This window comes from Sus scrofa, chromosome 2 (genome assembly GCF_000003025.6).
Source record: "Sus scrofa isolate TJ Tabasco breed Duroc chromosome 2, Sscrofa11.1, whole genome shotgun sequence".
Classification (NCBI taxonomy): domain Eukaryota; kingdom Metazoa; phylum Chordata; class Mammalia; order Artiodactyla; family Suidae; genus Sus; species Sus scrofa.
The window spans coordinates 76,383,873-76,398,495 of record NC_010444.4 but is presented as its reverse complement, the minus strand read 5'-3'; the positions used below and the strand labels follow the sequence as shown (position 1 = coordinate 76,398,495).

The 14,623-nt window shown below is 59.8% G+C and overlaps 1 protein-coding gene across 8 annotated transcripts in view; it reads right to left on the bottom strand.

The window, feature by feature from the left end:
• DOT1L (DOT1 like histone lysine methyltransferase) overlaps positions 1–14,623 on the bottom strand; it is a 62,523-nt gene that overhangs the window by 3,479 nt on the left and 44,421 nt on the right. For 4 of the 8 annotated variants that reach the window (XM_021084186.1, XM_021084185.1, XM_021084187.1 and 1 more), the window contains 18 exons: positions 14,383–14,489; positions 14,060–14,101; positions 13,292–13,402; positions 12,976–13,210; positions 12,486–12,599; positions 11,730–11,821; positions 11,117–11,218; positions 10,751–10,888; positions 10,131–10,256; positions 8,649–9,133; positions 8,355–8,490; positions 7,842–7,988; positions 6,567–6,696; positions 5,700–6,277; positions 5,412–5,617; positions 2,812–2,876; positions 1,491–2,402; positions 253–868 (listed from right to left, as the gene is read on the bottom strand). In XM_021084186.1, coding sequence (XP_020939845.1) covers positions 288–868; positions 1,491–2,402; positions 2,812–2,876; positions 5,412–5,617; positions 5,700–6,277; positions 6,567–6,696; positions 7,842–7,988; positions 8,355–8,490; positions 8,649–9,133; positions 10,131–10,256; positions 10,751–10,888; positions 11,117–11,218; positions 11,730–11,821; positions 12,486–12,599; positions 12,976–13,210; positions 13,292–13,402; positions 14,060–14,101; positions 14,383–14,489 — 4,307 coding nt within the window. In that variant the 3' untranslated portion in view covers positions 253–287. Of the gene's footprint in view, positions 1–252; positions 1,401–1,490; positions 2,403–2,811; positions 2,877–5,411; positions 5,618–5,699; positions 6,278–6,566; positions 6,697–7,841; positions 7,989–8,354; positions 8,491–8,648; positions 9,134–10,130; positions 10,257–10,750; positions 10,889–11,116; positions 11,219–11,729; positions 11,822–12,485; positions 12,600–12,975; positions 13,211–13,291; positions 13,403–14,059; positions 14,102–14,382; positions 14,490–14,623 lie in introns of those variants that run through there. The other 4 variants (XM_021084189.1, XM_021084191.1, XM_021084188.1 and 1 more) reach the window with 3 other exon arrangements.

Here is a 14,623-nt window from a genome sequence, read left to right as displayed (position 1 = left end):
GCTGGGCCTGATGAGCCAGAACTCCAGCCTTGTCCAGCTCCTCTGGGCCCCTCCGTGGGGGACCTGGTGAGAGGGTCCAGTCAGCGGCGGGGCTAGCCACGCCCTCCCTTGCTCTCGGTGGCAAGCTCAGGCCACCCCAGGTCCCTTGCCTCCCTGGCCCCTCTGCGGAGCCGTGCGGGCCCGCCTGCTCTCTGCAAAAGGAAGGACAGTTCAGTGTCTGGTATGGGCCGCCTGCTCAGGCTCTCGCCTTACCTTACAGAATACGGACTGCTAGCTAAGCAAGGTCTTTATCGCGGCTTAACCCCCGCAAGGCGCGCGGCATATGGAGGCGGCATGCCAAGGGAAACCCACACGGCGGGCGGCCCCGTGGAGCTGGCCTGCGGGATCATGGGTGTGGCCTGGGCCAGGGCCAGCCCAGGCAGGGGCTGGTGGTGCACCGTGAAGGAGGGGCGGGACACCTTGTGCGGGAGGGAGGCCAGCTTGATGGACACAGAGGCGTTAGCAGGCGGCAGAGAGGCGGCAGAGGAGGCAGGTAAGAAAGCTTGGTTAGCCGGGAGGGACGCAAGGTTCTGCAGAAGCACGGGCTCAGAGTTAGCCGGGAGCAGCGCGGGGGGAGGAGGCAAGGCAGCGTTAGGGGGGGGCGGTGCGTGAAGGGCGGGCTGCCCTGGAGGGGGCCGGCCCAGGTGGGGAGGGGGTGGGGGCGGCCTCGGCTCCGCAGAGGACGGGGCCTGAAAGGAAGAGGCCGGGGTGCTGGCCACCGCCTGCAGCGGGGTTAAGCTCAGCGTGGCGCTGCGACATGCAGCCCCACTGCCGAAACTGGCTCCAAACGGATGAGCGGAGGCGGGAGGCACCGCGTGGTTAAAGACACCTGCAAACAGGAGAGAAAAACTCAGCTTCAACAGGCGGGCATCTCGTTAAGCCAAGAGAAGCACGCGGAAAGGGGGGAGCAAACGGCAGCTGCGGCTCCGCGTGCATCACAGGTGCGGGTGCAAAGCGCGGGCAAGTGGGGCTTACCTGCAGGACAGCTCCAGGCCACCCCTCTCCCCACCCCGGGGCCCCAGCTGTGAGCTCGGGGCTCCTCTCCACCCTGCATGAGCCTGGTATGCACAGCGAGCGCCAGCCCCCAAGGCCGCCTGGAGCCCCCACGGCATCAGGCTTGCCGGTGTCCTCCCCCTCCACAGGGAGGAGGAGAGCTGAGTCGTGGCGCCGGCTCCTCTGAGAGTAAGAGGGATGCCGTCAAACCAGAGAGCCTGGCACAGGCCGACTCACGCGTGAGTGCTCTGCCCACACGACAGTCACGTCTGCGCTTCCTGAAAGGAAACGAGGTGGCGGGCGCAAAGTGGACCGGGAGGGAGACGTGGACACAGCCTCTCCCCCTTTAGGGGGCCCTGGAAGGGAACCTGCAAACAGTGGTGGTTAAACCCTGCGGCCCGCATCTCGTCCCCAAGTGGGTCCCATGGGACCTAACCAGACAGGACGGCGCTGCCTACCTCCAACTGCGCCGCCAGCGACCCCGGAGGAGAAGCTGCCCATGGCGTGCGAGTTGGTCAGTCTGGTGGCGGCGGACGAGCCATGCACCAGGCCGGCGGCGGGCACGGAACTGAACAGGGACTGCAGCACGGATGGGCCCAGGTTGGCCTGCAGGGACATGGGGCCCAGTGTGAACTGCGGGCTGGGGGCAAAGGCGCCCAGGAAGGGCCGGTGTGTCTGGGTGGCCGGGGCCGTGCTGCCTGCTGAGGACACTGCCGGGGTGAGGCCTGGGCCACTGAGGAGGCCCCCAGGGGGTGCGGTGGCGGCGGCCATGAAGAGGTTGTGGCCATTCTTCACGTCGGGCTCACGGTCACGGCCCTTGCCCGCCTTGCTGTGCACCAGAGAGGCCTTGTCCGTGGGCCCGCAGGTGGGCAGGCCCCCCTCGCCCTTTGGGCCCAGTCCATCCAGCTGCCTCTTGTTCGAGAAGGGGCCAGGTTCTGAGGCGCCGCCCTCCTTGCCCCGTGGGGCAGGGAAGCTCAAGGGCGCACCCAAGCCAGCCGCCTCGGGGGCCTTGTGGGAGAGAGAAGCACCATCACTGAAGCTGTGTAAACTGAGGTCGGTTGCCAGGCCCCCGCCAAGGGCAAAGCCGCTGGCAGGGTGGCTGCTGGGACTCAACCCGCCTGCCGCTGGCAGGGTGCCCGAGAAGCTCTTCCTGGAGTGGGCGGCCAGCTTGGTGTCGGCTGAGCTGGGCTCCTCCAGGCTGGGCCGGAAAGCAAACAGGGAGCTGTGGCTCAGAGTGGAGCTGGCCTGCAACGGGCTATCAGCCGCCCTGGACAGGCCAAGGTCGGAGATGGGCGAGAACGTGGACTTCCACTTGCTGCTGTTGACTGGCTCGCTGGCCGGCGGCACCTTCCTTCCCGCCAGGCCGCCACCTGATGGAAGAGGCAGTGGCCATGAGGCCCAAGCGGAGGTTGTGGGGGACCAGACCACTCCCAGCTCAGAAGGACTTCCACCCAAGAGAAGCCTCTTTTGGGAAGACAGGACAGGCCCTGGGTTCGGTGGAGGCACAGGCCAGCCCCTGCAGGAGGGCAGGTGTGTGGCTCAGAGGACCAGATGGGCCCAATTTAGCCCAGCCAGCACTGAGGGCACCTGTTGTAGGTGTGGCTGCCTGCAGAGAAAGGACTGAGGGGGCCAGGTGACAACTGACACCACGCAGGCACAGCTCTGGATGCCCGGTGGGGCTCCTCACAGGCCAGGCAGGTCCAGCCCGAGCAGCAGGGACACAGCCTGGGTCACATCATGGTGCCAGGGACTCAGGCTTCAGTGAGCACTGATACTCACCATTTTCCAAGGTTTTCGGAGGAGATTTGCTTTCTAAGGAGATTGTTGCAATTTTTCTCTCGATTCTATCAAGAACAACAAAAAAAAAGAGATATGAATGTTTGTCATCCTTGTGCATGTCAGAGAGCTGCAGATTTACACTAAACTGCCAAGGAGGCGAGCCCTGCCTAAAGGAGGCCAGGCACCCACGAGCTTGTGCAACGGCCCCCATGCTGGCGAGATGCTGCCTATGGTGGCTTGGCTGAGAGCTGAGCCCCAGCATAGGAGGAGGGAGGCTGTTTCCCAATACACAGAGACAAACCCCAATGCCAGAAAGAGCTGTCTCCATGTTCAGTGTTCTCCCAGCTCTATGAACCGTGTCACCCACAGACAGTGGACACTGCCATCTAGTATGTGTCCGTAGGTGAACCAAATTACAAAACGGTGTGTGTTTCACGTGTCGGGATTTTTATGGACCATCTAAAAGAACCCTGACCTCCAGGGACACAGAACTCCTAAAAAAAATCCAGAGCTTTGAGAACATAATTTCTATCTGTGGTAAAATAACCCAAACAAGACCCTGGAAACTCAGGCAAGCAAAGACAACATAGAAACCAGTCCCGAGGAGATGTAACACTTCTGCGCCTTGTAGGAGAGAAGGACACAGGACACGGGCAGCAAACTGAGAACATGACCAGAGGGCAGAGTGCACAGTGCGGATGGTGTACCTGGAGGGGGGTCATGGACCAGAACACACAAGAACTCTTAAGATTTAACAACACAAGACAACCCACCTCAAGTGTGGGCCCAGGACCTAAAGAGACATCTCTCTGAGAAAGAGAAGATACTGAGTGTCAACAGCTGTTAGGGAGACACTGTCAGAACCAGGAGATACCCCACACCCAGGGGAATAGCTACTATATCAAAAACAAACCCAGAGGAGTTCCTGCCGTGGCTCAGCAGTTAACAAATCTGACTAGCATCCATGAGGACGCAGGTTGGATCCCTGGCCTTGCTCAGGAGGTTAAGGATCTGGCATTGCTGTGAGCTGTGGTGTAGGTCACAGACGCAGCTCGGATCCTGGGTTGCTGTGGCTGTGGTGTAGGACAGCAGCTACACCTCTGATATGACACCTAGTTTGGGAACCTCCATATGCTGTGGGTGTGGATCTAGAAAGCAAAAACAAAAACACAGAAAATAACAAATGCTGGCGACAGCGTGGGAAGACTGGCCCCCTCATGCATGGCTGGCAGGAATATAAGACTGGGCAACTGTGCACAGCAGTCTGCTGGTTCCTCAGAAAGTTAAAACATGGATGTATCACATAATCTAGCAATTCCACTCCTAGGTACTGAGCAAACTGAAAACAGGTTTTCAAACAAAAACACATATACAAATGGCAGCAGCAGGATTCACAAGAGCTTAAAACTGGAAGCAAGCCAAGTGTCCATGCACGGAAGATGGATAATTATGTACAAGGTTGTCCATCCACACAGTGAAATACGACTCAGCCTTAAAAAGGAAGGAGATTTTTTTTTTTTTTTTTTTTTTGTCTTTTGTCTTTTCTTTTTGTTGTTGTTGTTGTTGTTATTGTTGCTATTTCTTGGGCCGCTCCCGCAGCATATGGAGGTTCCCAGGCTAGGGGTTGAATCGGAGCTGTAGCCACCGGCCTACGCCAGAGCCACAGCAACGCTGGATCCGAGCCGTGTCTGCAACCTATACCACAGCTCACGGCAACACCGGATCGTTAACCCACTGAGCAAGGGCAGGGATCGAACCCGCAACCTCATGGTTCCTAGTCGGACTCGTTAACCACTGCGCCACGACGGGAACTCCCCGGAAGGATATTCTGACACCTGCTGCAACATGGATGGACCTTGAGGACGTGATGCTCAGTGAGAGAAGCAGACATAGAAGGACAAAGACTATCTGAGTCCACTCCCAGGAGATCCCTAGGAGTCAGATTCATAGAGACAGGAAGGAGATGGTGTGGCAGGGGCTGGGGAGGGGTTGGAGAGTGATTATTAAGGGGTATGGGGTTTCTTTCTAAGGTGATAAAAAGGTACTAAAATCCATAGTGGTGATATCTGCACAACCCCATAAATAAATCAGAAATCACTGGATTGCTCATTCTAAATGAGTAGTAGAATATGTGAATTATACCTAATAAAGCTGGGGTCAAAGAAAAAGAAGGAAGAAGACCCTCCACCATCAGATGAAGAGACACAAAGTGTTTCTGAGAGCCTCAGGGCACGCTTCTCGGTTCTTTCCCCACTGTGGTCAGCTGGCCTCCCCTCCTCTCTGCCAACAAGTGACATCTGCACCCCTGGGCCACCCCATGATGGGCCACTGACCCAGGACCTACAGGCTCAGCAGGTCAGCCCTACTCTGGGCATAGGGAGACACTAAGCACCAGGTGGCAAGAGGCTCTGGGAGGTCCCGTTTCTTAAAGGGAAACAATCCAGGAAGTAGCCTGTCTGCTCCAGGACATGCCCCACATGAGGGACCATGGCCCATGGGTCGGTGTGAAGCACCCAAGGTCGTGACCCCTGGCCCCCCACCCAGCGGCAGGTGGAAGCTGCCTGCCTTGCATCCCGACCATGCCCTGCCCCCACCCTTGCCTGGCACTGCCGGGCTCATCCTCCGAGCCCTGCTCCTCGTCCGAGGTCAGTGGGGAGTAGTGGGCCCCGTTGGTCTGGCTCAGGGGCTTTTCCTTCTTGAGCACGGGGGGCTGGTCATTGTCCTGGTAGGGGACAGGGGAACTCTTCAGAGAGCTCTCAGGGGATGAGATGGCCGTGATCTCCAAAGGCTGGTTGATGTTGTTAACCTGAGGGGTCAGTCAGACACAGGAGACCGTCAGTGGGCCCCTCAGCACCCCTTGCCCTTCCCCACGCCACTCAGGGCCTCACCATGGAGTTGAGATTCAGGGGGGACCCTGAAGACTGAGTGAAGAGGCCAGCGACAGATGGTAGGGCCCGGCGCTTGGGGGACACGCCCGAGCTCAGGCTGGGGGTCCCTGCCGATGCCCGCTTTCTTCTGCCCCGCTTGCGGCTGTCCTGTCCATGGCTCTGGCCACTGTCCCCGCGAGTGCCCGATGGCAGGGGGCTGTGCTTGCTGGATGGCGACTGCTTGGCACTGCCAGCACCGGCTGCGATGGTGAACACGACCCTCCTCTTGGCTTCGCTCTCTGGGTCTGAGAAGCCAGCCTCAGCGGGGAGGTCCCCTTTGCTGGCGTCAGGGAGCGGGCCCTGGGTGGCCAGCCGGGGGCTGGTGCAGAGCTGAGGGGCGGGTGAGGCAGAGCCACAACTGCGAGGCTGTGTCAGCAGGGGCGGGTGCTGCGGGGTGGAGCTGCGGGACCCCATGGTGGCAAAGAGACTTCCGGAGCTGGAGGACTCATCCAAGGCGGGGGGCTCAGCTCCAGGGGCAAGTGGCACCGGGCTGCCAGCCAGGGTCCCACTGATGGCCATTGAGCCAGCGTAGGTGAAGCCTGTGAGAAGGACACAGTTTCTCAGGGGATGCTCTGGGGGAGCGTGAGGAAGCTAGGCTCTTTGCATCATGGCACGACAGACCCCCCCTTCCCTGGTCCAGGTGAGGACAGGTAGGGGCCCTGGGCTGTCACTTGTGTGTTGCTTCCCACTTCCTGACCCCAAGGCATGCCATGTGGCTGCTGACCACCAAGGCCCTGGTGCAGCTCAGACCTGGGGCAGGGGGAATCAGGCTGGCTGAGCTCTCACTCTGAGACCACGCCTCACGCGGCTGGGCCAAGAGCTTCTCACCTGTGGGAGGCAGGGCAAGACCTTTGCCCCCGGCAGCACTGCCCCCGGCGCCATGGGCATTAGCACCCATCTGCTTCTCAAGAGTGGTGGAGGTCTCTCGGGCCTGTGGGCCTGGGCTGGGGGTGCTTCTCTGTGGACAGAAAGTGCAGGCTGTCAGCGGGGTCGGAGCAGCAGAGCAGGTTGGGAGCAGGCCTGGGCACACGCCTCAGCAAGAAGAGTTGGGGAAGTGACTGTTCAGGGAGCGAGCACGGTGGCAGCCACCAGAAGGTTCTGACCAGATGAGGGATAGCTATCTGACTTCAGTTCTAAAGGCTCACTCAGGCTAGTAAGCTGACTGGGGGCAGGCCAGGGAGGAACAGGCAGGGGGACATGAGGGGCTGCAGCGATGACCAGTGCCTGCAATTCCACTCCTGCATGGAGCCAGATGAAAACAAGCAGCCACACAAAGCCTGCACATGCATGTCCACAGCAGCATGATTCACAACAGCCCAATGTGGGAGCAAAAGGTGAAGGGACACACACACACCATGTCCTCCGCATACAGAGTGTCACATACTGAAAAGGAGAGAAGCACCGAACACTTGCTACCACGTGGACGGACCTGGAGACCATGATGCTCAGTGAGAGAAGCAGACACAGAAGGACATATAGTGTGGGATTCCCTGGATGGGAAACGTCCAGAACAGGCAAATCCCCAGACACAGAGAAGGGGTCCTGGTTGTCAGGGGCTGGGGAAGGTGGGGGTGACTCCTCACGGAAAAGGGGCTTTTTCTGGGGTGATAGAACATTCTGGAATTAGAGGTGGCTCCACAACTCTGTTGAACATTCTAAAAAGAACTGCACTGCACCGTATACTTCAGAGGGGTGAGCGGTATGTGAATGATGTCTCTATAAACACAAAAAACAGCCCAGGCTATTCAGCAGTGCCATCTCCAAGTCCACAGGTATGAGGCAGAATGCAAATGAGGACCAGAAGGAAAGGAGAAGTTTCTATAGAATCTGGAAATTTTACTCTCTCTCCACCAGAACACACCACCTTTTACTAAAAAAGGTCTACAACAAAGACAGAAAATATTATTGTAACCGAATCTGGAAATCGCAGGTCCTATTTCTCTTGAGCATCGCAGTCAGACTGATTTTTAACCACACAAAATTTAACAGAAAGGGACTAAGCCTCGAGGCCACGAGGAGAAATAACATAAACAAAGGCCTCTCCCTGTTTCCACATGTGGTGCCCTCTGGGCACCCTGCTTCCGGCCCAGGGCCTGCACTCACCACTTTTTCAGCGCGGCTGGGCAGCACCACGCTGGCCAGAGGGATGCTGACAGGCAGCTTGCTGGGCTGCACGGTGCTGAGCGGGATGCTGACAGGCAGGCTGGTGATGGCCTCCCCACTGCTGGCGTAGGCGCGCTCCCTCACACCCTGCGGACACACCGCCAGACCGCCTGCTTCTGGGCCCAGGAAGCCCAGGCCACCAGCACCCCCCAAGGAACACGGAAGCCCTCCAACCACAGGGCTAGGGCCCTTGGCATTGCTCCCGCTCCTGCCCTTCCAGGGCCCCACTGGTCACCCCAATGTCCATCCACTCATTGGGCCCTCAGGCCTTTACCTTCCCCATACACCCATACTCGCCCTCTCCCGTCTGCTCCCCTAGCCTCGTTCCATGGTCACCACACCTGCCCTCATCCACTGGCTCTCTGCTGGCCAGGCCTGGCCTCTAGCCCAATGACGTCTCCACCAGCCCAGCCTGGCCCTGCAGGGTGCTGTGTGGGAGAAGAGAGGCCTTACCTTCTCGCTGCCCTTCTCTCCCGTCATCTGTAAGCCTGTGGGGGACGAGGGCCGAGGATCTTGGGGGCTCAGCTTGATGCCGTTGGTGATGCCGGGGCTGTGGTATGGGAGGCCATTCTCCTTGGTGGGCTCCACTCTGCAACAAGACCGTCTTTGCTCATTTTCTGGGGAGCCCCACAGCCATGGCTTTGCATTCAGAGATGGTGGCCCAGGCCCAACAAATCTCTGAATCTCGTCCCTCTCAAAAGACCCCCACAGGGCCCAAGGGCACCAGTCCAGCTGGGCCAAACTCACCGTGGGTGCAGATCGCTGGTGGCTGCCTTGTTGCCAGCCACGTGATCCTGGCTCAGGTGACGCCTCAGCACCAGCTTGGCAGGGGAGAGCCTAGTGTAGTCAGGCAGGGCCAGGCCAGACAACTTCTCGAGCCTTGGCCGGCCGCCATGGCTGGGGGTGCAGGGCACGACCTCCTGGTCCAGGGGGGAGGTCAGGTACTGGGGAGTGTTCTGCTTGGGCGAGGGTCGGCTGAGCGCGCTGCAGAGCTCGTAGCTGGCCGCATGGCCATTCATGGAGAGTTCCGGGCTTGTGCTGCTGAAGTGGGGCAGGGAGAACTTGGCACAGTCCAGCTCCAGGCGCAGCCGGCCAGGCTCAGCCTCTGGCTCCCGGGCCAGGCCACCCCTCCCCCGCAGGTGCGCAGACAGGGTGTCATCGGGTGGCACACAGGACTTGAGCTGCAGGAGCTCCTGCTGCCGCTGGCTCTTCTCCAGCTCCACGATGCTGATCTGTGAAGAGGCACACATGTCAGGGAGGCCGGCAGGGACAGCCCTGGGACAGCGAGAGGCTGGAGCAGGCTGGCGCCTGACGAAGCCCAGCAGTGTGTTCTAATGCGCTGAGTGTCCAGGTGGGTGTGAGAAAGCGAAGCACCGGGCACAGTGTCTGCTATGGTGGCTGGCGGCTGTGAGTAGGAGAGATCGGGACGCTATGTGGCAGGAGGTGTTTTTTTGTTTTTGGCAACACCTGTGGCATGTGGAAATTCCCGGGCTAGGGACTGAACCTGCACCACAGCAGCAACCCAACCCAATCTGCTGTAGTGACAACGCACCAGAGAGGAACTCCTCTTTAGCTTTTCCCTACAACAAACTGGCTCCTCTTGATTATACACAAGGAGATTGCTCCCGTGGGCACAGCCCGAGAGAGGACCTACTGTGGGGAAAGGGCAGCAAAGCTCTCCTGCGACACACAGGGCTGGGACCCTCAGGAAGCAGCTGGGCAGGAACCGTGACAGGACCTCCCCCTGCTCCCACACCTGCTTCGGGAGGGCAGTCTAAGGAAATGTCCCCATGAGGAGGCTCCGGGGCACAGAAATTCACCATGGTACAATCTCGCAGTGATAAATCCTCTGAAAGAACCCTGAGGGTCCAGCGACAGGGAGAGCTCACGTGAACCGTCAGAGCTCAGTGGGGAGACACGGAACAAGACACAAGGCCTCGGCCCGCACACGGGCTCCCGAGAACCAGAGCCAAGGCCGTGTCTTGCTGTGCTCTCTGGTCAAGTTACGCAGGCGCTGAGGCAGCAGGATGAAGGGAACCTACACAGTGTGCTTTGTCCCTCCCGCACTTCTCCTCACTAACCTGAGACACAAGCACAGGCCTCCCATCTAGGTGCCCTGACTGCCCACCCAGGAGCTGATGAGGACAGAAGTCCAGGAGGAGGCGGCTCCAGGGCGCCAGCGTTCCCCAGGGCAGCTGGAGCCCAGAGACCCCTTGACAAGCCTCCTACCTGCAACTCCAGGCAGTGCCTCTGCTTCTCCGAGATCTGGCTCTTCAGGGCCTGCTTCTCTTTCAGCAGGTTCTCTAGGGACAGTGTGGACCAGTCCAACTTCAGTTCCTCGCAGCGAGCCTTGAGCTGCGGGGACAGGGCATCACGGCCATGAGCCCCAGCCAGACCGGCCCCCACCCCAAGGCTGTGCAGCCGTAGGGAGATGGGAGGAGCCTGCACTGACTGCCTGCCTTCCCGGCAGAGAGGTCTGCTTCCTGCTCATTGGGCTCTGGGGGGAGGTGGGCGGGCATCTGGGCAGGTGTCCCTGAGGGCCTGTGTGCTTGAAGCATAGGGCCTGCTCTGGAAGGCCGGGCTGAGGGGCAGCCCAGGGCAGACAGTTCCCCAGCAGGGAGCAAGGGAAGGGCACCAAAGGGTGGGACGGGATGCCCGTGACAAGCCAGCCTCCTGCATGTCTACTGGCGTGAGCCTAGGGTCCCCGGAGAGTGGGCTCGTGGAGGTGCCCAGTCCAGAGGAGGCAGAGGAACAGTGAGGCCTGGATGTCCTGAGAGCCTGTGCCACCTGACAGAAGTTTGAGAAGCGGCCTGCCCAAGGGCGCCCCACCTGCCACCCCCACAACATACCAGCTGCAGGCTCCGGCTTCGCAGCTCCCTGTTGCCCTTCTCCAGCTGCTCTGTCTGCTCCCGCAGCTGCTGGTTATGAGCCGAGATCTCCTTCTGTGCTTGGATCAGGTCATTGTAGGTCAGCGCCTTCACGCCCAGCTGAGGACACAAACAGCAGAGGTGGCGGGAAGGCACAGTGCTGGCTCACCCTCCCAGGCCCATGGAGCTGCTGGGGAGTGGCCCTCGCCCACCCTCCATACTGCCAGAGTCAAAGGCACCAGAAAGGCAATGGTCCTTCTGGACCTCGGCCCCCGATCCCACATGTCCCTAGTCTGCACTTGAGGTCACATGCTTGGCTTGCCGTGAACCAGGGTGGCGCATCTCTACCTCGTCCAGTTTCTGCTGGAAGAGCCTCTTGATCTCCTCTTTCTGAGCTTGGCAGTGGCCGAACAGTTGCTGTGCGGCGCCCAGCAACCGGGCGTTCTTCTCCTGCAGGGGTGGAGGGCCATGGGCATGAGGCCCCGAGTGAAGGGCGCCCTGCACATGCCCTGTCCCCTCCCCCCAGCAGGCCCACCTGGCTGATTCAGAACAACACAGCCAGGGTGGTGGACAAACATGCACAAGGCACAGAGCCAGCCTGCAGAGGGCACATGGTGTCACACGGTGGCTGTCTTGAGTTATCAGTCTATGAGGAGCCACAGAACCTATGCTTCCCTCCCTCAAAAAAGCCTGGGTGCCTACCCTGCGGCCCCCAGCACTACCACCCAGGCTGTAGGGGATACTCTCCGTGTCACCTGGGGACGCTTCTCAGCACGGGAATGCTGTCATAGCAGGCCAGGGCCAGCTCTGCCAGGGGCCATTGGGCCCTGTAGGTGAGGGGACCAGGGCCCCTCAGGCCCACCCTCTCACCTGTCCAGAGTGCTCACCCTGGAAGCACTGGGGGTGCGGTCGCTCAGGCACGGACAGATCCCAGCCCGGCCAAGGCCACAGGCAGGCTCACCTTCTCCTGGTCCAGCAGCTGCTGCAGGTTGGCTTTGTACTGAGGAGTCTTTGTGTACGCCAGGAACTGTAAGTACTGAATCTTGAAGGATTCTAGGAGAGCCAAGTGACATGCTTTTGACACAGAAACAGCCAGGCTGAGGTTCAACGCGGGGGTTCAGGAGCGATGTGCAGGCTCCACGGAGCTCACACAATATGGCCGCCATCCAGGCCTTTGTCCCATGGGCATCTATCTGATAGCCACACCTGTGCCTTGGCCCTACCTGGGGTCCCTCAGTAGGAAGACTTCCTGTGTGTCCCTTACAGCTTCTGCTGTCACCAGCCCACCTTTCCTTTCTCCCAAGAACATGTGGGTTTCAGTTCCCTTATCTGGCAATTTTCTTGGTAAACACATGCTACTGATGTGGAACTGAGGAAACTGATAACTTCAAAATTTCACAGGGGTTTCCTTCATCTAGTTTCTAAAGAGACAAGAAGCATCTCAAACTAGCCCAATAATGTGAGCATGTGCTCAACTAAAGCGGTCAGGGCCCTGTTCCTGCAAGGATAGATCCCCCAGTGCAGACACAGGGGCCAGCACCCTGTGTGTTTGTGTGGTGGGGGGAGCAGCACCCTCAGCCCCACTCGACTCCAGGAGCCCCACATGGTGACGACCACAGATGCCCCTAGACATGCTCCATATCCCCTGGGGCAGACCTCAGCTCTCGTCCCCACCCTCTCAACCCCCAGCATCAGGACCCTCATTTGGGTGGCTCACCTAGCAGCTTCTGCAGTGCGGGCGGGGTAGGTGCCAGCAGCAGCTGCTCAGGGGGGTGCCGCTGCACGCTGGGAGGTAGCTGGTAGAATGGGCTGTGAGGTGGCCTGTGCGCATCTGCAGGGAGACAGCCGTGGTCACATTTCTATAAACGGCACATCCGGGGTCCTGGACGCCACTACAGGACTCTACAGCTTTCTAACAAAGTCCAGACAGCACCAGCCCCTAAGTCTCAGCACTCCTGGCAGTCAGCCCACGCCCGCATGGCTTTGGAAGCTCCCCAAGCCAGGCTTCTGCCTAGGCCGGCATCACTTGAGGACACACTCTCCCAAGAAAGCCCCCAGGAGCTCTCACGGGGGTCTAGGGCGTTGGCACCACACAACACCTTCTGGCCCAAGCCCAGCAGGCTGTGGTAGCAGGACAGGGGCTGTGTCTAGTGGGCAAGGACCCCCATGGCACGGCACAGCATGGGGGCGCTCCTGGGGCAGCTCACCCTGCGGCGAGGGTGATGCCGCCCGCGACACGGTCTGGGCATGCAGCAGGTCCAGTGCGCTCTGGGTCTTCTTGGGCTTGCGCTCGGGGTTCGTGGAGCTCATCTTCTTGGGGCGCCCGCGCTTCCGGCCGGCCATCTTCCGGCCCTTCTTGTTCAGCTTCTTCTTCCGGGCTTTGGAGGGAGATGGCTTCTTGATGGTGGTCGCCCCAGCTTTCTCTTCCTCAGCACCAGAGTCCTAGCAGAGGCCCAGGTGAGGAAGCTGCATGGACCAGGGGCACCCACCCCCTTGAGGGCCCAGGGTCAGGCAGAAGCTCACCACGGGGGTGTCTGCGGGAACGGCCGCCTTGCTCTCGGGCACCTTGGTCGGGGTGGTCGTGTTGCTCTTATTTTCTCGCTGCTGCCGGCGCCGAGCTGCCTCCTGTTCCTCCTGGGGAGCAAGCGTGGCCCATGGCCCTTGAAGCTGGCCTGGCACCAGTGGGCATCTGGAACCCTTGCTCTGCCCATCTCAAGCCCCTGCCCGTGCACATGGAGGAAAGCGAGGCCATGCCTGGAGAACGCCCCCAGGGGGCCGAACAAGGCTCTCAGGCATTGACACGGGCCCTGCGGCCCATAACACTGTCACAGCACCTTCTGCCCCAAGCCATGGCAAGTACATAAACCCCGGGGACCCTAACAGGGCAGGAAGGAAGGACCTGGGACCCTGGGGCAGTTGCTGCCAACTGCTATCAATGGGCCCATTCAGACCCATGTGCCTGTTTGAATCTCCAAAGAAAAAGATGTGGACACACATCCTATGAGGTTCATATGCCAAATGACCGGCGAGCACGAGCCTACAAGCAGCACTAGGGAGGGTGGGGCGGCAGAAGCCACCAGATCACCAAGATGCTCTTCACAGGCCTTAGCTCATTTGATGTAACCCGCTGTTCTCAAAATGTGGCCCTGCTGAAGCTGCTCGTGATGAGGCACACACAGAAGGGAGAGGCCCCAGCACCCAGGCCCTCGCCTCCAGCTGGCCCTTTGGAAGCCACAGGTTCTGCTCAGCAGCAAGCCCAGTGTTAGGTCCAGGATAGATACACAAACTTACCCTGAGTTTTGGGTTTTTCAGACTAGAAAAATAGTTTTCAAGCTAGAAACGGAAAAAGAAAAGGTCTCATTAGCAGTTAGTCCAAAACCCTGCCAGGACGAAAGCAATAGAGGGCTCAGGGGCAGAAGTGTCAGGGGAGCATCTCTGCCCCAGGCCTGCCCTGTAGCCCTTGGGTGCCATCTCTGTAGGCAAGCAGCACTGTGGGCTGAGTCCAGGCCAAGGCCACTACTACAGGGTGTCACTTGGGACAGTGTCTACCCCAGTCACCCTCCAGTGTCCCAGGGCAGGAAGGGGCGTTGCGGGTGGGGCTGTGGGACACTCACTATGGTGCGGTCGATGGTATGCAGGTAGTAGGAGACTGGCTTCCCCGTCCATGACACTGAGCCCTTCAGCGGCGAGAGCTCCACCACACGCATGATGGTACCAATGTCTGCACACGGCAGGCCACATGTGAGAGTCTGTGAAGTGCTCGGGAAACGACGCCGCAGGGCTCTGCATGCCCCTCACTCTGTAGCCCAGCCCAACCAGGGAGGAAGGACCCAAGCCCATCAGGGCGGTGTCCAC